This window comes from Pelophylax lessonae (genome assembly GCF_965119305.1).
Source record: "Pelophylax lessonae genome assembly, chromosome: 4".
In the NCBI taxonomy this organism is placed as follows: domain Eukaryota; kingdom Metazoa; phylum Chordata; class Amphibia; order Anura; family Ranidae; genus Pelophylax; species Pelophylax lessonae.
The window spans coordinates 71,123,962-71,145,333 of record NC_138771.1 but is presented as its reverse complement, the minus strand read 5'-3'; the positions used below and the strand labels follow the sequence as shown (position 1 = coordinate 71,145,333).

Sequence of the window (21,372 nt, the reverse complement as noted above, 5' to 3'; positions counted from 1 at the left end):
CGTCCTCTCACATGCTGCGCCAGGCCACGCCCCCCCATCTGCTGTGCTTCTATCCTGTGGCCTCTTTGCAGTTACTTCCCGTCTACATGCATGCACTCCAGAGATGGCAACATGGCATTTCTAAGAGTGCGTTTCCTGATGTTAACTGCACCTGAGTGCCATGCATATTATCATGTCATTTTTTAGTCCCCATTTGGAGAGGGTGTGACAGCGTGACAAAGCAGGGAAACAATCAGGCCAGAGGGACAGAGCATTGTCAACCTATAAAAGGAAATACCTGAACAAGCACTTTCATGGCAGGATTAAAAGGTATTTTTTTTAAATGTAAGCTGCAGATTTAAAAATATTAAATACGACTTACATGTTATTAATATGTTAAAAAATCTAATTATAAATTAGGACAGGAAAACTTCCTTTAAAGGGGCGAAGCTTCAGGAAATTTTCGGAACACAAGGTAAGATCTGGAGCAGAGAATGATATTTTCCTACATATGAACCCCTGCCCACTAATACTATAGAAGAAAACTACTGAGTGACACTTTGCTTTCTAACTTCTTAGTACTTTATCATAGCTAACAAATACAATTTTGGATATTCTTGAATACATCTGTGACTGTTATTAGCAGCTCATCCACAATATGTAATTTTCGTTGGCCCTTTAAAATCCGATTAAAAAGGAAAAGTAGGGCCAAAGCTCTTCAGCGCTACCTCACATGTATGTCACAGGAATACACTAAGTTCTGCACTCCCGTGTCACGTATTCAGTCGACAGTGGGCTAAAGTCACTCAGTCAGTTCAAACTGTGGAGAGATCCCGACTTTAATGTTGGGAACCACCTAGATGCCTGACCAGCAGCTGGCTCGGCCTCTCAGCAAGCTGCTGACAGCCTGAGCCAGCAATTCCCACCCCTCCAAAGCCTGGTGCCCCAGTGAGCACTGGAGGGGCAGAGCAGAGAGCTGATGACAGCTCTCCGTTGTCTATCAGACGTCTTTGAGGCAGTGTGGGACAGATGCTGCATTCAACTAGGTAAGTATGCGTGTTTGTTATTTTAAAACCCCATACTTCCCTTTAAAAGCACAGCTACAGTGAAACCTCCTTTTCTAGTTTTGGATGGAAAGGGAAAGAACTTCTGTCAGGATTTTCATTGAACATACACATGTTTAGAAATGGCTGTAAACATATAGAGGCCAACTGTACTGCCATTCAAGGGCGGAAAGGCACAAACGCCAACACTTCAAATACAATATACTTACTGCTCATAACAAATCAACATTTAGAGCAGTGGTTCTTAACCTTGTTGGAGGTACTGAACCCCACCAGCTTCATATGCGCATTCACCGAACCCTTCTTAATTGGAAAAATAAAATATGATTTTATGAGTCTAGTCTGGGGAGGTGCACTGCCAGAAAATAAGGTGTTTACAGAACTGAATTAAACGTATCATACAAAGTAAAATGTACAGAGGTCAGTAGGCTGTAGGGCAGCGTACAGAGGTCAGTAGGCTGTAGGGCAGCGTACAGAGGTCAGTAGGCTGTAGGGCAGCGTACAGAGGTCAGTAGGCTGTAGGGCAGTGTATACGGGTCAGTTGATTGTAGGGAAGGATAGAGTGGTCAGTAGGCTGTAGGATGGTGTACAGAGAATAGGGCAGAGGACAGGAGTTGACAGGACAGAGCATAGGACAGTGCACAGGGATCAGTAAAGCCACACACCAGGGGGCTGGGAGGGCACACACCAGGGGAGGGTCAGGAGGGCACACACTGGGGGGGTTATGAGGGCATACACTGGGGGGAGGGTCAGGAGGACACACACTGTGGGCTAGGGTAGTGAGGGCACACACCAGTGGAGAGTCAGTAGGCCACACACTGGGTGTCAGGAGGGCACACATCAGTGGTTGGGAGAGCACACACTGGGGGAGCCAGGAGGGCACACACTGCGGGGGGGGGGGGTTAAGAAGGCATACCATGGGGTATCAGGAGGGTACACACTGGGGTGGGGTGGGAGGGCATACCATGGGGTGTCAGGAGGGCACACACTTGGGGGGATTGGGAGGGCATACCATGGGGTGTCAGGAGGGCACACACTTGGGGGGATTGGGAGGGCATACCATGGGGTGTCAGGAGGGCACACACTTGGGGGGATTGGGAGGGCATACCATGGGGTGTCAGGAGGGCACACACTGGGGTGGGGGGTTGGGAGGGCATACCATGGGGTGTCAAGAGGGAACACACTGGGGGGAGGTGTTGGGAGGGCATACCCTGGGGTATCAGGAGGGCACACACTGGGGGGGTTGGGAGGACATACCATGGGGTGTCAAGAGGGAACACACTGGGGGGAGGTGTTGGGAGGGCATACCATGGGGTGTCAGGGGGGCACACACTGGGGGGGGGGTTGGGAGGGCATACCATGGGGTGTCAGGAGGACACACACTGGGAGGGAGGTTTTGGGAGGGCATACCATGGGGTATCAGGAGGGCACACACCAGGGGGCATTCACAATGCTTATTGAGCTAAATGAAAAGGACATGCATTTCCATTTGTCAGCTAACAGCACCTCTATGCTAAGCTGCAGTTATTTATCAGACTTAGCATAGAGGTGCTTGCAAACTAATCCACCATGTACAGCTAGCTGAGCCTACCTCCAGGAACATTCACTCGGCTCCCTCTGCTCAGCTGCTCACACTTCCCTCTTCCAGGCGGGCGCAATCTCCGTGGTCGGGTACATCCCCATCCCGCCCACTCAAGCAGCCTGCAGGAGATAGGCTGGAAACCTGCTAGGGGAGGTACAGGGGGCAGAGCGTCAAGTGTCTATGTGTAATGGCTGTGAGTCGTCCCGACCGCAGCTCTGTTGTTTTTTTGGGGGGGGGGTTTGGCCTCACAATCAGTAATATTTTCTCGGGGGGAGCAATTGTCCTGTTGCCCCCCCCCCCGCCGAACCCCTGAGACTGACTCACCGAACCCCTGGGGTTCGATCGAACCCAGGTTAAGAACCACTGATTTAGAGGATACACAGGACATTGTAGCCTTGATAATGACAACCTGTACGTCCTCAAAAAAAAAAAAAAAGACTGCATTTAGAATGCTGCCCTCCTTATGCTTCTTCATTGCGAAGACATCCCATCCCTTACTGTTTAGGTCTATATTAGTTCAGGTCTAGAATACCATGAAGGAAATCTGTACTATAAGACCATGCAGAGTGTGCTGATTTCTTTTAAAAATGCTAGTTGCCTGGATTACCTGTCGATTCTAAAAACAACCAGATAACTCATTTTTCAAAAGACCACCAATGGCAGCCTACATCTTTTTCACTGTGTAAGTCTACTTTAAAGCTACTTGATTTGCTTATTTTTTTACTTCAAATTCCTCTTTTACCAACATGCTAAAAAAAAAAAAAAAAAAACCTTCACGTTTACCTTTTTTTAAACCCAGTAACACAACCACTGGGTCTCTTTACTTCCCTATTCAATTCACGCAGATTATGGCTGGTGGGAGGGGACGACAGGAAGCTATAGTATTGCCCACAAGTAATGCTGAGCCTCATTAACCGAAGGAACTGAACTCCAATGATTAAAAGGAGTGGGCCAGGGACAGTGAAGCTGGGGAGGAAAGAGCTAGATAATGCTGGTTACCCTTCAGCTAGGAAATAAGGTTGGCTCTATCCTACTTTCTGAAGCTTCCAATGCACACCGTGAGAAACTCACAATGTGCAGTAAAATCAAGAGTAAGCAATTTCAGTACATAGAAGAGCTTCTACAACTGTGCAAGATTGAAGATAAGGCTAGAGTTAGCTTTTAGGAAGAACTTCACCTAAAAAGTTCAGATTTATGTTCTCCTGCCCCCCTCCCTACAGTTTTGAAGCCTCTTTCTTTTGGGAAAGGGTACCTAGTTTACTTAGGTAACTGCTCCCACTTCTGCTGGAATCAAGTAGGAGATTTTAGAAAAAGTTCTGCCCCTCAACTTTCTGGGACGTCACGGGGGGCTGCGGGACCATTCACACAGTGCAGCTCTCATATGCACAGTGGGGAGCTGGCTGTGAAGCTGCAAAGAGTCACAGCCGGCTTCCCACTGTGAACATGCTGGCACCAAGAACCCGAAGAAGAACCAGCGGGATCCCTGAAGAGGTAAGTGTCTCTTTATTAAAAGTTAACAGCTACAGGATTTGTAGTTGCTGACTTATTTTTTTTCAAAAACCACTAAAGAACCACTTTAAAGCGGAGTTTCACCCAAAAGTGGAACTTCCGCTCTTTTGTTTCCTCCCCCCTCCGGTGCCAAATTTGGCACCTTTCAGGGGGGAACGGGTACCTGTTTTCAGGGATACGGCGCCGTCCCTCAGAAGCTCGGCCCCCTCCTCCCTCCGCTGCCGAGCCAGTAGGAATGCGCAGCGCGCTTCGCAGTAGGGACCCACCCATGAAGCCGCAAGGCTTCACTGCTGGGCTCCCTTACTGACAATGGCGGCGGCAGCCGATGGAAACATCCGCTGTGGTGCCGACATTGCTGGACTCCAGGACAGGTAAGTGTCCTAATATTAAAAGTCAGCAGCTACAGTATGTGTACAGTATGTGTAGCTGCTGACTTAATTTTTGGAGGGGGAGGCGGAACTCCGCTTTAAAGACAAACAAACATATTAATGGGCTCATTCAATAAGTCAGTACAAAGAGCAATGGCAAAGGTTACAGAAAACAGATCAGTTAAAGGATTTATCCATGATCACTATAGGTCATTTAACTTTGTACAACTTCACTAAACAAGCCTGCCAGTATACATTACTGAATACCTTACAGAATACTTTATTATAATAATTTCCCTTTGGGAATAATAAAGTATTCTGAATCTCTCATCCTGAGTTTTCTAAAGTATGCGGTCCATGATCTTATTACCGGGTGCTGAACATGTCCTGTGTACTGTTCAATGAACTCTGTAAATCGAATGTAATCTGTTCCCAGCTTGCACAGACGGTTTAATACACTGGTTTCACCGGGATGGAGAAAGGGTAGATCTTGTGATACCTAAAAAAAAAAAACACTGTAAATAATGTGACATCAATGCTGAATGCACCAAAGAACTTAAAGTCAATAATGCAGCTGCTTTCCTAAACCAATAACTTGTTAATCAAACAACAAGAGAGTGCTAAAACATCATATATCAGAAGTGTAGACATTTTCTTAAATAAGTGAAGATGAACAGCCCACTAAAATAGCACTTTTGAGCTCTTTCCATCCACAAAAGTCCATTAGGTTGGGTTCACACTAGGGCGAATTGGATTTCAATTTGCATGACAGGAGAGTGTGACCGGCTCTCAATGAAGCCAGTTCACACACCTCTGTGGCGGCTGATGAGCGGATTGCAAAGGGGTCCTTTGCGCCTTTGGCTCTGTTTTATGTCTGAATTCAGGCAAAAATTCGGGCCCGATTCGTCCCTGAAATGGAGAACAGGGATGCACCAGACCCCTTCTCTGAGCCACATCCGAATTATGTGTGAACCCAGCCTTAATCAAAGAATGGCCACTGCTCTTCCATACGAATTCACCATGTGTAAACTAGGCAAATCAGTGTGTTTGGAAACTCTCCAGCACACAGCAATCACAGGATGGCATGCAACTTCTTTCCTACACAAGAATGTCAATAAGCGCTTCCTGGCATCAGATGTACCATTGAGAACACCAACACTCCTCCAATAAATCCAGGTTTTCTTTATAGGTACTCTGCCCCTTTAAGATCCCTCCACTCATCCAAAATACCAGAGGGAATTGGTACACCTAACAGACCATGGCAAGATAAGAGAACGGACCTCTCATAGTTTATTTAAATATGTCCATATTTAAAATATAATAATATGGTCTCACAAGGTAAAAAAAATCAGACGATCATATAATGTAGTTCTATTAGCAGCCCACAGAGATGGAGTTGCATCAGAAATCACACCAGTGTGATCAGAGCCTCAGTGTTCATCAATAACACTGTTCATAAAGGAAATAAAAAAATACAATGTAATATTGTTACTTTTGTATCTATTCTGCTCATTCATCTGCAGATCCAAGTGCCGGTTCACACTAACGCGGCACGACTTCGGGGGTGACCTGTGAAGTCGCGCGCACCGCGACTTCGGCGCGACTTGCATGGACTTCATATAATTAATGTCTATGCAAGTCGCTCCGGGTCGCCCCAAAGTAGTACAGGACCCTTTTTCTAAGTCAGAGCGACTTGTGTCACTCCTATTAGAACGGTTCCTGTAGCACACAATGGACCGCGACTTGTCAGGCTGACCAGTCGCCTGACAAGTGGCGGTAGTGTGAATGGGGGTCTAAGGGATGAGCTTCCATCTGTGGATGTCATCAGTTAAATTGATACTAAAGAGTTGTTTGCTTAAAAACAACAAACATGTTAGGCTTCCCTCCTCTGTGCAGTCGGTTTTGCACAGAGCAGCCCAGATCTTCCTCTTCTTGAGTCCCTCTTCAGAGCTCCTGGCCCCTCCCTCCTGATGAGTGCCCCCACAGCAAACAGCTTGCTATGGGGGCACCCGAGCAGAGGCTCCATGTGTCCATTCAGGCACAGGGCCCTGCCCCTTTCCCTCCTCATTGGCTCACTGAATTTGATTAACAGCAGAGGGAGCCAATGACAGTACGCTGCGGTCTCAGCTGATGAGGAGAGAGTCCCGGGCAGCCTCTCCTCTCCTCCGTCTCTCCTGCAACATCGGTGGATAGAGATGAGGCTCAGGTAAGTATTAGGAGGGCTGCTGCACACAAAAGGTTTTTTATCTTAATGTAGAGAATGCATTAAGATAAAAAAAAACATCTGCCTTTATAACAGCCTCATTTAGACTTGTGGTTGGAGGGCTGCAAAAATTAGTGGTTGAGCCACATTTTTGCCACCCACCCCCCCTTAAGCTGCAATTAGCAGCAGATGGGGATGTTTACACGTCACAGCTACAATGCTTCATGCACCGGGCCCAGGCTCCCTTGGGTCTGCAGGTACCTATGGATGGCCTCAATGCAGTACCATTCCAGCAGAGTGCCAGAAAAGTGCAGGACTCTGGAAAAGTAAGGCAGGCCATACTTCACACATTTTAGTCGAATTTTGAAAGAAATTGAAGAAAAAAAAAAAGAGCAGATTCCCCCATCCACACACTCAAGGTGGAGTCTTCTCTGCTGTGAGTACACAATGATAAGTGTTTCAGGCTATAGCCGGCAGCACAGATCATTTGGGAAAAACTCAACAGGGTGACTTGTACAAAAGTTCATTGATAGATCAACTTCTGTACAGCCAGGGTGCCCATACATGGATCGAAATTTGTCCGGTCCCTGCTGAAACGGGCAAATTTTGTATGGCCAGCTTAAGTCACTTTATTTATCTCTCTTTTCAGGGGCAGGGAGCCATGTCAGGCTGTATGGGGCCCCATGATTTTTAAAGGTGGCCCTGGCTGTAATAAGCCACACCCCTTGTCACCCTCTTAACGTTTTCCCAGTTTGATCAATGTAACAAGAAAAATGGTCAGCAGTGGAAAGTTATAGATCCTGTACAGGAAAAAACAGATAATGAATGCAAGACTAGGTTCACAGATTGTGTGTGTAGGGCAGCCTATTCATTTCAATGGGCTGCCCTACCTGCAAAAAAATGCAGGAAAAGAAGTCCCTGACACTTTTCCAAAAACGCACTGCTGCAGCACCATGTAGTTTGGCATACACATTAGCACATGTGTGGGGATGCCATTAACCATTTCTGGACTAGAAGGTTTTACCCCCTTAAAGTGATTGTAAAGCTTTGTGTTTATTTTTTAAATAGACATGTTATACTTACCTGCTCTGTGCAAGGGTTTTGCACAGAGTAGCCCTGATCCTCCTCTTCTGGGGTGCCCTGGTGTCGCTTCTGGCTCCTCCTCTTCATCGGGTGCCCCCAGGGAGAGCCGATTTCCATGGGGGCATGCGCTCCCGAGTCCAGCTGCTGCGTCTATTGACACAGACAGACAGCAGGACTCGGCTCAGCCCCCCGCTCTCGTGTCAGTGGATTTGATTGACAGCAGCAGGGGCTAATGGCTCCTGCTGCTATCAATCTATCCAATAAGGACCGGAGACAGCGGCTGGAACTGCTGGGCTCGTGCTCGTCGCTGGAACGTACGGGTTCAGGTAAGAATAATGGGGGGTCTGGAGGGAAGCTGCAAACAAGAAGGTTTTTCACCTTAAAGTAGTGTTGCAGGACTTTGTATAATCCTGTTTGCCTCCTAAGCCTGTGTGCCTCTGTTTTATAAAAAAAATGCTGTATATACCTGATTTTGGAGAGAGAAAGAGAGAAAGAGAGAGAGAGAAAAAGAGGTGTGCCTCTGTTTTATAAAAAAAATGCTGTATATACCTGATTTTGGAGAGAGAAAGAGAGAAAGAGAGAGAGAGAAAAAGAGAGAGAGAGAGAGAAAAGAGAGAGAGAGAGAAAAAGAGAGAGAGAGAGAGAAAAAGAGAGAGAGAGAGAGAGAGAGAAAAAGAGAGAGAGAGAGAGAGAGAGAGAAAAAGAGAGAGAGAGAGAGAAAAAGAGAGAGAGAGAGAGAAAAAGAGAGAGAGAGAGAGAAAAAGAGAGAGAGAGAGAGAGAGAGAAAAAGAGAGAGAGAGAGAGAGAAAAAGAGAGAGAGAGAGAGAGAGAAAAAGAGAGAGAGAGAGAGAGAGAAAAAGAGAGAGAGAGAGAAAAAGAGAGAGAGAGAGAAAAAGAGAGAGAGAGAGAAAAAGAGAGAGAGAGAGAAAGAGAGAGAAGAGAAAGAGAGAAAGAAAGAGAAAGAAGAGAAAGAAAGAGAGAAAGAGAAAGAAAGAGAGAAAGAGAGAGAGAAAGAGAAGAGAAAGAAAAGAGAGAAAGAGAGAAAGAGAAAGAGAAAGAGAAAGAGAAAGAGAGAAAGAGAGGGAAGAGAGAGAAAGAGGAGAGAAAGAGAGAGAAAGAGAGAGAGACAGCTGGTCACGTGATCACCAAACAGCACACTGAAATCAGGTATATACAGCATTTATTTTTATAAAACACAGACAGAGGCACACAGGCTTAATAGACAAACAGGATTATATAACTTATTACCAGTTATTTGAGCAGCAGGGCGGGCCGTGACACGGGGCTGACAGGCAGGGAGGGGAGGAGGACACAGGAGAGCAGGGCTGGGGATGACAGAGACACATACACTGACCACCGTGTCAGGGCTCAGCAGCCATGATATACCGTGGTCAGTGTACAGGGGGAAGGGCAAAAACTGGCAGGATCAGCCAGGTTTTTTTTAGGCGATAGAAGGGGTCAAATTACACAGCACAAGCACTGTGCTGTATAACATGCTTTAAAGGAACATGATCAATATATATATATATATATATATATATATATATATAACGCTTTAATGCATAGAATTCATTAAGATGAAAAACCTGGAGACTTTACAACTCCTTTACTGACCAGGCCATTTTTTTGCGTTACAGCACTGTGTTACTTTAACTGACAATTGTGCAATGCTGTACCTAAATAAAATGTATGTTGTTTTTTCCCATAAATAGATCTTTCTTTTGGTGGTATTTGACCATCTCTGCTGTCATATATATATATATATATATAAATAAAAAGAAGAGCGACAATTAAAAAAAAAAAACACATACATATTACTTGATGCTATAAAACATTCCCAATAAAAAAATCTAAACTTTTTTCATCAATTTAGACCAATGTGTATTCTGCTACATATTTCTGGTAAAGAAAAAATCCCGATAAGTGCATATAGATTGGTTTGCACAAAAGTTATCGCGTCTACAAACGATGCAATATGTTTATGTTTTTTTGTTTACTAGTAATGGCAGCGATCAGTGATTTTTAGCAGGACTGCGACATTGTATGCATACTAGCTCATTATGCCTTTGTCCTGCAGGGTTTTTTTTTTTTTTTTGAGGATACAACAGCTTTAAAGGGATTGTAAACGCAGAAGGTTTTTTTTTATCTTAATGCATTCCATGCATTAAGATAGAAAAAACCTTCTGTGTACAACAGCCCCCCTCAGCCCCCTAATACTTACCTGAGCCCATCTCTATCCAGCGATGTTGCAGGAGTGTCTCAGCTGCCCAGAACTCCCTTCCTCACTGGCTGAAACAGCAGTGCGGCGCAATTCAGCCAATAAGGAGAAAGAGGGGTGGGGCCGGGTCGCAGCTCTGTCTGAAAGGACACAGGGTGCTGTGACCCGCAGGTTGCTGTGGGTGCACTTAACAGAAGGGAGAGTCCAGGAGTACAGAAGAGGGACCCGAGAAGAGGAGGGCCCGGGCTACTCTGTGCAAAACCAACTGCACTGAGGAGGGAAGTATAATATGTTTGTTATTTTAAAAAAAATTGAAATAAACAAGACTTTACAATCACTTTAACGGGGACACAGGCAGCAATAAAAACAAAGAGGTGTTCTAATCTCTCCCCACAGGCTATAGGGGGACCACAGAATATAGATCACTTATAGAATATAGAGCCACCACAGGCTATATAGGGGGGGCACAGGCTATATAGGGGGGACCATAGGCTATATAGGGGGGACCACAGGCTATATGGGGGGGGGGGGCACAGGCTATATAGGGGGCACCACAGGCTAAAGAGGACCCCAGCTGATTATCAGAGGGATACACCCTCAGGAAGGGCCCTATTATTCTGCAGCCTGGAAGGAATGGTCAGTGTCAGGAGATGAATGACAACCTGCAGGCCGCTCCTCTTGTTCCAGGTGAAGATACTCCCCGGGTACCCGCTCAGGGCCAGCAACAGTTCGTGTATCATGGTCAGGCCCCGGCCGGCTCCCCGGTCTCTCCGTACTGTTTACATCCGACTAGACCGCCACTGCTACCCGCCAGGCTGCTGTATGAACGGGGAACGGACTACAACTCCCGAAATGCACCGCGCATCCGCCGCCATTGGCATGACTGTGTGTGGACTGGACTCCGTTTCCCGGCATGCTCCGGGGGTGTGGTGTTGCCGGGAGACAGAGGTGTATACAATGTGTAAAGCGGCTAGGCTCCTGTATAAGTGCCTGGCTGTGCAGGGACAGGACTGGATCTAAAAGTGATATTAAACCTTCCATGGAAAAATAAAAGAAGCAGCATGACTTGTGTCCTCACCCCCTTCATGCCCAGGCCAATTTTCTGCGCTGTCTCACTCTGAATGGCAGTTGTGTGGTCGTTTAACGCTGTACCCATATGAAATTTGTATTATTTTTTTTTGGAGACAGATAAAGCTTTCTTTTGGTGGCATTTAATCACCACTGTTTTTTTTTTTTTTTGCAAAAAAAAACCGAAAAAAGACCAAAAAAAGTATTTATTAGATTCTGTTTTCAAAATCTGTAAATAAGTAATTTTTCTCCTTTACTGATGTGCACTGGTGAGGCTGCACTAATGGGCACTGATGAGACAGCACTGATGAGGTGTCACTGAAGAGGAGGCACTAATATGCGGCACTGATGGGCACTTTTAGGTGGCACTGATGAGGTAGTACTGATAGGCAGCACTAATATGCATCACTAATGGGCACTGATAGGCAGTACTGATGGGCAGCCTTTATGTGCATTGATAGGAGGCACTTATGGGGGGCACTGATAGGCAGCACTGATGAGAAGGCACTGACAGGCATCACTGATGGACACTGAAAGGTAGCACTGATTGGCATCACTAGGGGATGCAGGTGGGCATCACTGGAGGGCACTGGCAGCCATCACTGATGGGACTGCACTGCTAATCAATGTACTGATTATCAGCACAGACCCCCCCCCCCCCGTCAGGAGAGCCGCTTATCAGCTCTCTTCTACTTAAAGTGGTGATCGAAAGTTTGGGCACCCCAGGTAAAAATTTGTATTAATGTGCATAAAGAAGCCAAGGAAAGATGGAAAAATCTCCAAAAGGCATCAAATTACAGATTAGACATTCTTATAATATGTCAACAAAAGTTAGATTTTATTTCCATCATTTACACTTTCAAAATAACAGAAAACAAAAAAATGGTGTCTGCAAAAGTTTGGGCACCCTGCAGAATTTATAGCATGCACTGCCCCCTTTGCAAGGCTGAGACCTGCCAGTGTCATGGATTGTTCTCAATCATCGTCTGGGAAGACCAGGTGATGTCAATCTCAAAGGTTTCAAATGCCCAGACTCATCTGACCTTGCCCCAACAATCAGCACCATGGGATCTTCTAAGCAGTTGTCTAGAAAACTGAAACTGAAAATAGTTGACGCTCACAAAGCTGGAGAAGGCTATAAGAAGATAGCAAAGCATTTTCAGATGTCAATATCCTCTGTTCGGAATGTAATTAAGAAATGGCAGTCATCCGGAACAGTGGAAGTTAAAGCAAGATCTGGAAGACCAAGAAAAATATCAGACAGAACAGCTCGCAGAATTGTGAGAAAAACAATTCAAAACCCACATTTGACTGCACGATCCCTCCAGAAAGATCTGGCAGACACTGGAGTTGTGGTACACTATTCCACTATAAAGAGATACTTGTACAAATATGGTCTTCATGGAAGAGTCATCAGAAGAAAACCTCTTCTACGTCCTCACCACAAAAATCAGCTTTTGAACTTTGCAAATGAACATATAGACAAGCCTGATGCATTTTGGAAAGCAGTTCTGTGGATCGATGAGGTTAAAATTGAACTTTTTGGCCGGAATGAGCAAAGGTACGTTTGGAGAAGAAGGGGCACAGAATTTAATGAAAAGAACCTCTGTCCAACTGTTAAGCATGGGGGTGGATCAATCATGCTTTGGGGTTGTATTGCAGCCAGTGGCACAGGGAACATCTCACAAGTAGAAGGAAAAATGGATTCAATAAAATTTCAGCAAATTTTGGATGGTAACTTGATGCCATCTGTGAAAAAGCTGAAGTTAAAGAGAGGGTGGCTTCTACAAATGGATAATGATCCTAAACACACCTCGAAATCCACGGGGGATTACATCAAGAGGCGTAAACTGAAGGTTTTGCCATGGCCTTCACAATCTCCTGACCTCAACATAATTGAAAATCTATGGATAGACCTTAAAAGAGCAGTGCGTGACAGACAGCCCAGATATCTCAAAGAACTGGAAGACTTTTGTAAGGAAGAATGGACAAAGATACCTCAAACAATAATTGAAAGACTCTTAACTGGCTACAAAAAGCGTTTACAAGCTGTGATACTTACCAAAGGGGGCAGCACAAGATATTAACTCTGCAGGGGGTCCAAACTTTTGCAGATGTCATTTTTTGATTTTCTGTTATTTTGAAAGTGTCAATGATGGAAATAAAATCTAACTTTTGTTGACATATTATAATAATGTCTAATCTGTAATTTGAAGCCTTTTGGAGATTTTTCTATTTTTCCTTGGCTTCTTTATGCACATTAATACAAATTTTTACCTGGGGTGCCCAAACTTTCGATCACCACTGTAGGCTCTGTCAGAGCGAATACACTGGCGGCCCTCCAGCTGTTGCAGAACTATCAAGTCCCATTATGCCTCTGCTTGTGGGAGTCATGCTTGTAACTGTCAGACTTGCAATGCCTCCTGGGACTTGTAGTTCTGCAACAGCTGGAGGGCCGCCAGTTTGACACCTGTGATTAGTAGAGGAATTCTGATAACCGACACTTCCTATTTACACTGTGATCAGCTGTGATTGGACACAGCTGATCACATGGTAAAGAGCTTATGTCATAGGCTCTTTACCGTGATCAGAAATGCTGTGTGTCTGAGCAACACACTGCACCACCGTTCGCCGCACTGCGTACCCCTGGGGCACACGCAAGCAGCCTGTTCTGAAGAATGTCATATGACATCCAGTCAGAACAATGAAACCCCTGCCCGGCCGTCATTTTGCTACAGGCCGGGCAGGAAGGTGTTAAACTAGAACTATAGGCAAAACTTTTTTTTAATTTTGCATAGAGTAAGGGAGGGTTATAACCCCTGTCGGTTTATTTATAGCCATCTGTGTCCCATTGGGGAGATTTACCTTCACTTCCTGTCTCATAGCTAAAACAGGAAGTAAGAGGAAATCCCTGCAAGTTAAATGAGAAGTACAGCCAAAGCTCCTTTGGCTGCACATTTCCTGTGGATCACAGAAGGGCAGATCGTTTTGCACTCCTGTGAGCCTCTGACTGACAGTTTGTATTGCTGTCTGTGCCCGTTAGGGAGATTCACCCTCTCTATTTGCCCTGATTACCGTTATTAAAAGTCAAAGCAGAAAAAATCCCAAATTTTGGGTTGTCCTCAGAAAAGTAATAGAGGGGAAATCTTCCAATTGGGAAACTAGTTCTGGTGACCTGGGTATCACTATGGGACAGGAAGTGAAGGGAGATCTCCAAAATAAGGACACAGATAGAAAAAAATTAATAAGAAGGGGTTATAACCCTCCTTTACTCTATCAAAAATGAAAAAAAAAAAAATGTTTTTTTGCGTATATGTAGCGCCCTCCTAAGGAGCCACAAGTAAATTGGGATCCCCCACCCTGCACACCCAGGAACACCAAAATCTTCACAGGCCCACTTGAGTCAGGGAATAGACCGTGACTATGTTTTTTTTTTGTTATATTGAGGGTAATAACTTATAGGGATAGGAGGTTATGGGATGCCCATTTGACTTTAACAACAAACTTCAGGGACAACCCTTTCTACAGTGCCTTGAAAAAGTATTCATACCCCTTGAATTTTTCCACATTTTGTCATGTTACAACTAAAGTAAATGTATTGGATTTTATGTGATAGTTACCCTGGGCCTCTTGGCTGCTTCTCTGATGAATGCTCTCCTTGCCCGGCCTTTCAGTTTAGGTGGACGGCCATGTCTTGGTAGGTTTGCAGTTGTGCCATATTCTTTCCATTTTCAGGTAATGGATTGAACAGTGCTCCATGAGATGTTCAAAGCTTGGGATATTTTTTTTATAACCTAACACCCCTTCAAACGTCTCCACAACGTTATCCCTGACCTGTCTGGTGTGTTCCCTGGCCTTCCTGATGCTGTTTTTTCCTTAAGATTCTCTAACAAACCTCTGGGGGCTTCACAGAGCAGCTGTAATTATACTGCAAATAAATTACACACAGGTGGACTCTAATTACTAATTAGGTGACTTCTGAAGGCAATTGGTTCAACTAGATTTTAGTTAGGGGTATCAGTAAAGAGGGCTGAATACAAATGCATGCCACAGTTTTTAGATATTTATTTGTAAAATCATTTGAAATCCATTTATTATTTTGCTTCTACTTTACAATTATGTTTCACTTTGTGTTGCTCTATTACATAAAATCCCTATATACAGCTCTATGTAAAGACTCCACTTCTCAGGGGCATTTCATGAAAAGAGTGGACCCATCTATGGGCCCGAAGCATCCAAAAAATAAATTAATGCGGCGCGCGACGAACAGTGGGTGTGGTTTAAATTACGTTAATATTGGGCGTGGTTTAAATGGGATGTGGTTAAATAGAGTCTAAGATTACTTACATGGTGCAGAATGTGCAGCCGCACAGTGCATTGAAGCCCTGAAGTTCAGTGAGTGATCATTCATTTTTACCTTAGTGTCAGTTTGTTTTGTCAGGGCAGGTTTACTGCATTATAGTTTAGTGCATTAGTGCACGTTTAACACAGTATATTTCTGTGCTTTACATGCCTCTTAACGCAGTATATTTCAGTGCGTTACGTGCTGTTTAACGCAGTCTATTTCTGTGCAATACTGCGCGTTTAATGCAGCATATTTCTGTGCGTTACGTGCCATTTACCGCAGTATATTTCAGTGCATTAGTGCACGTTTAACACAGTATAGTTCTGTGCATTACATGTCGTTTAGTGCAGTATAGTTCTGTGCATTAGTGCATGTTTATTACAGTATATTTCAATGCGTTATGTGCCGTTTAACGCAGTATATTTCTGTGCGTCAATGCACGTTCAATGCAGTACATTTCTGTGCGTTACTGCATGTTTAATGCAGTATCGTTAAGTGCGTTACGTGCCGTTTAATGCAGTATATTTCAGCGTGTTAGTGTACATTTAACACAGTATATTTCAGTGTGGTACGTGCTTTTTAATGCAGTATATTTCTGTTCGTTACTGTACATTTAACGCAGTATATTTCAGTGGATTACTCCATGTTTAACGCAGTATATTTCAGTGCATTAAGTGCCGTTTAACACAGTATAGTTCAGTGTGTTAGTGCACGTTTAACGCAAAATATTTCACTGTGTTAGTGCATGTTTAATGCATATTTCTGGTAGGGTGGGATTCACTGGTAATGGTTGTCAGACTACTAACTTTTTAACAATGTTTTGTACTTTTTTGCATTATAATTTTTAATGTTGTTGAATAAAAATACAGAAATTTTATGACATTGTGTCTTGTTGTCGTGCCAACAAAGTCCATTTTAAATCGCTTTTTCTAGTCTCCTCCACAGGCACCCAAAGACCAATTTTTCTGCACCTGTTGCTTCTATCCAAAGTCTGCGGTAAAGACTAATTTTTTTGCACCTGTTTGACAGGTGCATATCATTTCACTTTTTGACAGCAAGGCCAATTCTTGCTTTCATCAAGAGTATCACTATAGAGGTATGGTGTGAAGGCACCACAGACACTCAAAGACCAATTTTTCCACACCTGTTTGACAGGTGCATATAATTTAAATTTCTGACAGCAAGGCCAATTCTTGCTTTCATCAAAAGTACACCACCTCTTACTTCTATCCAAAGTCTGCCTTATGCCCCGTACACACGTTCCGATAATCGGACGACTTATCGTTCGCATTTTGTTGCATGATACTAACATCGAATTCAACAATGCGTACAAACAGTATGATTTTTGTCGTACGATTCTGGAAAAGCTTCCTGGTTGCTTAGCTATGTATCAGATGGTACAAAACAAAACAATGGCAGCCAGGCTTTTTCGGGGATATTTTAGTGTTTCTGAGCATGCGCGGTCTTTGTCGACTTTTAGCGTATGCATACTGTACTGACGAAACGATTATCGTTCGAGAAGATGTCGTATGACAGAAGTTTGTCCCTTCGGATTTTGTTGGACCAACTGTCGTGATCGGCTGTCGAAAGCTGTGTACTAACGATCAGATTATCGTGAGATCAGGTCGAAAGCGAGTTTTGTCGTACGATTATCGGAACGTGTGTACGGGGCATAAGGCTGGCCATACATGTCCAACTTTTGTTGTACAATTTTCTGTCAGATCTACCACAAACCACATAATGTGAGGTCAAAGCTAAACAACACATTCACTTGTATCCAATTAGGCAGGCCTTCGTACTACATACTTGAAGGTAAATTTCAAGAAAATCTGACAGAAAAGTGAAAGAAAATTGTATCATGTATGGCCAGCCTTAAGCAGGCCATAGACGATTCGAATTTCATTCGAAAATCGTAAATGGCAGTGTTATCGAACGATTTTCGTATCGTTAGTGTGGTATGTAAAATGTTCGATTTTCGTACGACAGCAAAAATTCACATATCCAACATGTTGGGTTTTTTTGCGTAAATCGGCCGAATTTCGTATCATTAGTGGGGGAGTTGTATGATTTCGCCTAACAAAACACAGAACAGTAGGGAGTGTGTCCGGTAGAGATGTGGTTAAAAGGCACAAAAAATAGTGTTTTGTCGTACGATTTTCGGCTCACATTGATGGTACACTCGATGATGTGCACGAGTGCCGCTTTCGTTTATCGAACGATAAATCGTACGAAATTCGAATCGTCTATGGCCTGCTTTAGAGACACGAGAATTTATCCAAAAAATCTTTAATGTTGTTCCCAGTGCACTACATTGTGGCCTCATCATACAAACTGACTCTCCAAGCTGTTGTTTACAAAATAAAGAAAGCTTGCAGGAAAGATGTAATTTTTTTGGGTTTATAAAGGCAATTATTTCTGCAGCAGCTTCTATACACAGTACAGAAGTGCCACTTTACAGGTAAAAGGGGACCCCCCGGGCACTATATTGAAATTCATTTTTAATTTTTATTGTTGTTTCTCATTTTGATCCTTTCACTTTAGCCCCTTCACGCCGACCGAACGCAAAGATGTGGCCGCAGATTTAGGGGGTTATGCCAGGCAGATGCCTGCCGCTAGAGGCATCATCCCGGTACCGTTGTTTAGAGCCAACTGTCAGCTCTCTTGTAATGACAATAAGATGTGTCTCAGCAGCTGCTCTGTTGTCATTACAAGGAGCGGAGGGGATGCCCCCCTTCTGCCGCCTTCCGCGGCTTGCCGGGAACCTCTGCCCACCGGGAGACCCGAGCGACCAGCCAGCACGTTCCCCCGGCTGGCCGAAGACCCAAACAAAGCCAGATTCCGCTCTGATCAGGTTTCCGATGTAAAAACCCAGAAGCGATGTCATGACAACATTTCCTGTTACTGGAGCCTTAAAGGTGCCAGATTTTATAAAAAATGACAGCCAAGCTTGGCGTTTTGAATGCTTTTAGGTGCAAAGGAGGGATTTGGGGTCTTTTTCGTCGCCTATGGAGATTTTTAAGTACCAACGTTTGTTGCCATTCCACAAGTGGGCGCAATTTTAAAGCGTGACATGTTAGGCAACTATTTACACAGCGTAACATCATCTTTCATATGAAAAATTATGAAATAAAAATTTGAAGATAAAATATCGCAACAATCGCCATTTTATTCTCTAGGGTCTCTGCTAAAAAATATATATAATGTTTGGGGGTTCTAGGTAATTTTATAGCAACAAACACTGATTTTAACTTGTAAGCAACATATGTCAGAAAAAGGCCTAGGCTCCAAAGGGTTAAGCATCAGTAAATCACTGCTTTATTTCATTGATATATGTGCCCCAGGACAGTACCTGGACCCCCATAACAATTGTATGTCCAATTACTTGCATATAAGCCTTCAAAATGAGCACTTTTGATTTTCCAGTTAGAGTCCCATAGACTTCAATGGGGTTTGTTATTTGGTTCCAAACTTTCGCAATGTTTGAAAGTTGTCGTGCAAACCGAACAGGGGGTCGTTCGGCCCATTCCTTATCCTGACCTGGAGTGAAGAACAGGTACAGGGCTCCCAGGATTTGCAGTGTGCACGCCGCAACACAGGAAGAACTTAGCCGGGTAGCAGTGTGTTGGGAGATTGTTGTGACGTCTCCTAGGCAATGCTCTTCCGCCAGATCCGAGCCTCCCTGCTGTACTGATCAGCTCCTCCAGGTGCTTAGGACAGGAATTGCAATGCCTTGGCGGGAAGGACTGGTCAATGCCAGATGTGACCACTGTGATTGGCTGTCACTGTGGTCACATTATCGGAAGCTGGTTCTGAATTTTGTTGGCGGCAAGAGGTTCAGAGTGAGAACCTGTGTCAACGAGCTTTAGGCTTGTGTGGCATCAGTTTAAAATGTAACTTTACTCATAACAACTTGATTAAAATTAGTTTGTGTTCTTTAGCAAGGTACATACATTCCACATGAATAATTATGCTACCAACATTAGTGTGTGATGTAAATTTCCTCCAGCATTGCTCCTGTTTCTTCTTGCCAGAGGCTGCCATTTTGCTAAAGCCCAGAGCCCTGAACAGCGTTAAATCATAAAGTGGAACTAAGCCCATCGATTTTAAGGTTTCAAAAAAGTTACATTCATGGAAAGCCAGGATTGCTAACTGTCCCATTTGCTTGTATCCTCAACCAAACTGTCAAACCATTAACCACTTACCGACCGACCGTCGCAGATGTACGTCGCTACTTTGACGCTAAATACTGTGGTTATGGCAGCAGATAGCTGCCATAACACCGGTATTTTTAAAAACGGCTTTCAGGTAAGGGTGGTCCCAGTGGCAGATTCGCCGCGGGATGACCCTTACGGTGCGGCAGAAGAGGTGCCCGCCGCGTCCCAGTCCTTTTCCCCGCTTACCGGACCCGCCGGCAGCGGGGAAAACGATCCAGTCCCGGATCCTCTTAGACAGGAAGTCGAGAGAGGGCAAGATGACCCTCACTCGACTCTATGGTCTTGGAGGACCGGAGCGACGTCATACGTCGTTGCCTAGCAACCGGCTTAAAAAATTGCGTTTGGAAGGCTGCTGCGCAAATACGGTGTGATAAAAAATATTACAACGATCTCCATTTTATTCTATAGGGTCTCTGCTAAAAAAATATATATATAATGTTTGGGGGTTCTAAGTAGTTTTCTAGCAAAAAAAATAAACAGATTTTAGCCTGTAAACATCAAGTGTCAAAAATAGGCCTGGTCTTAAAGTGGTTAAATGGCTGGTATCATAACTGATCACAGCACCATGGCAGTTGCAGATCAAAGAGGTGCAGCTTCCTTGGCTGTAAAAGATTGGAGGGTTTAATTGCACTTTAAGGGCTCTTTCACGCGGTCCGCCTCCGTAGGCGGATCCGTGCTGCTCAGCAGGGATCGATCCGCCGATCCCCGCTGAGCCGGCGGATGACAGCTACGTCTCCGCTTGCAGTGCGGAGAGGGAGGTGTCACAGCCCCCGCTGCTCTCTATGGGGGATCGGATGAGAGCGGACTGCCTGTCCGCTCTCATTCGATCCGATCCGATCCGATTACTGATGGAAACCCTTTTTTTCCATCCGTCCAGATTTCACAGACAGGATCGGATGCGGATGGCAGCGGGTGTCAGCGGAGATGTCTCCGCTGACACCCGCTGCCCCATAGAGCTGCATGGAGGATCCGATCAGATCCGCCTAAAAAACTGACAGGCGGATCTGATCGGATCGCCCGTGTGAAAGAGCCCTAAGGCTGTCAGCAGATCAGCCTCTATAAACTCGACAGTGTCTAAAAATGCCTAAAAATAGAGAGCAACTGAGCATGTGCAGAGAAGTGTGAAACAGTGTATTACTGGATTTTACACAGTATAGATACTTGTTTTTAATGTTTTACATAACTATACCTGCAATAGGGGCCAGCCTGAAGTGATCTAGCAGGACCTAATTTTCTGACAAAGGTTCCACTTTTTCGCATTTACCTGCTTTAACCGCTTGCCGACTGCGCACAGTATATTTACTGCGGCAGTCGGCCCCGGCCAGGCAGAGTGACGTAGGTCTACGTCGCTCGCCTGTCACTCCTTCCAGAGCCAATAGCGGGCGGGCGCGCGCCCGCTGAGGCGCGCGCCCGCCTCGGCTCGTTCACGGAGGAATGCGGGAGTGTGACTGGCGGACCCGATGTCCGCCGGTCACACTACGATCGCCGGTACAGCGGGAGAAAGACAGAGCGGCTTGTGTAAACAAGCCGCCTGTCAGTTCTCCCTGTGTAAAAGTGAAGATCAAACAGTTCTACTATGTAGAACTGTTGATCTTTGTTTTTACACTAGTAGACCTGTCCCTGCACAGTTAGAATCACGCCCCTAGGACACACTTAACCCCTCCCTGTCCAATACTGTTAACCCCTTCCCTGCCAGTGTCATTTTTGCAGTAACAGTGCATATGTATAGCACTGATTAC

At 44.8% G+C, this 21,372-nt stretch overlaps 1 protein-coding gene across 2 annotated transcripts in view; it reads right to left on the bottom strand.

Annotated features, from left to right (window-relative positions):
- The window catches only part of TUBGCP4 (tubulin gamma complex component 4), a 62,608-nt gene extending 51,733 nt beyond the window's left edge, over positions 1–10,875 (bottom strand). The window contains exons 1-2 of one of the 2 annotated variants that reach the window (XM_082256817.1): positions 10,669–10,875; positions 4,873–5,001 (exon numbers count right to left, since the gene is read on the bottom strand). In XM_082256817.1, the coding sequence (XP_082112943.1) occupies positions 4,873–5,001; positions 10,669–10,746 (207 nt within the window). In that variant the 5' untranslated portion in view covers positions 10,747–10,875. The remainder of the gene's footprint in view (positions 1–4,872; positions 5,002–10,668) is intronic. The other variant, XM_082256818.1, reaches the window with a different exon arrangement.
- Positions 10,876–21,372: the final 10,497 nt, after the last annotated feature.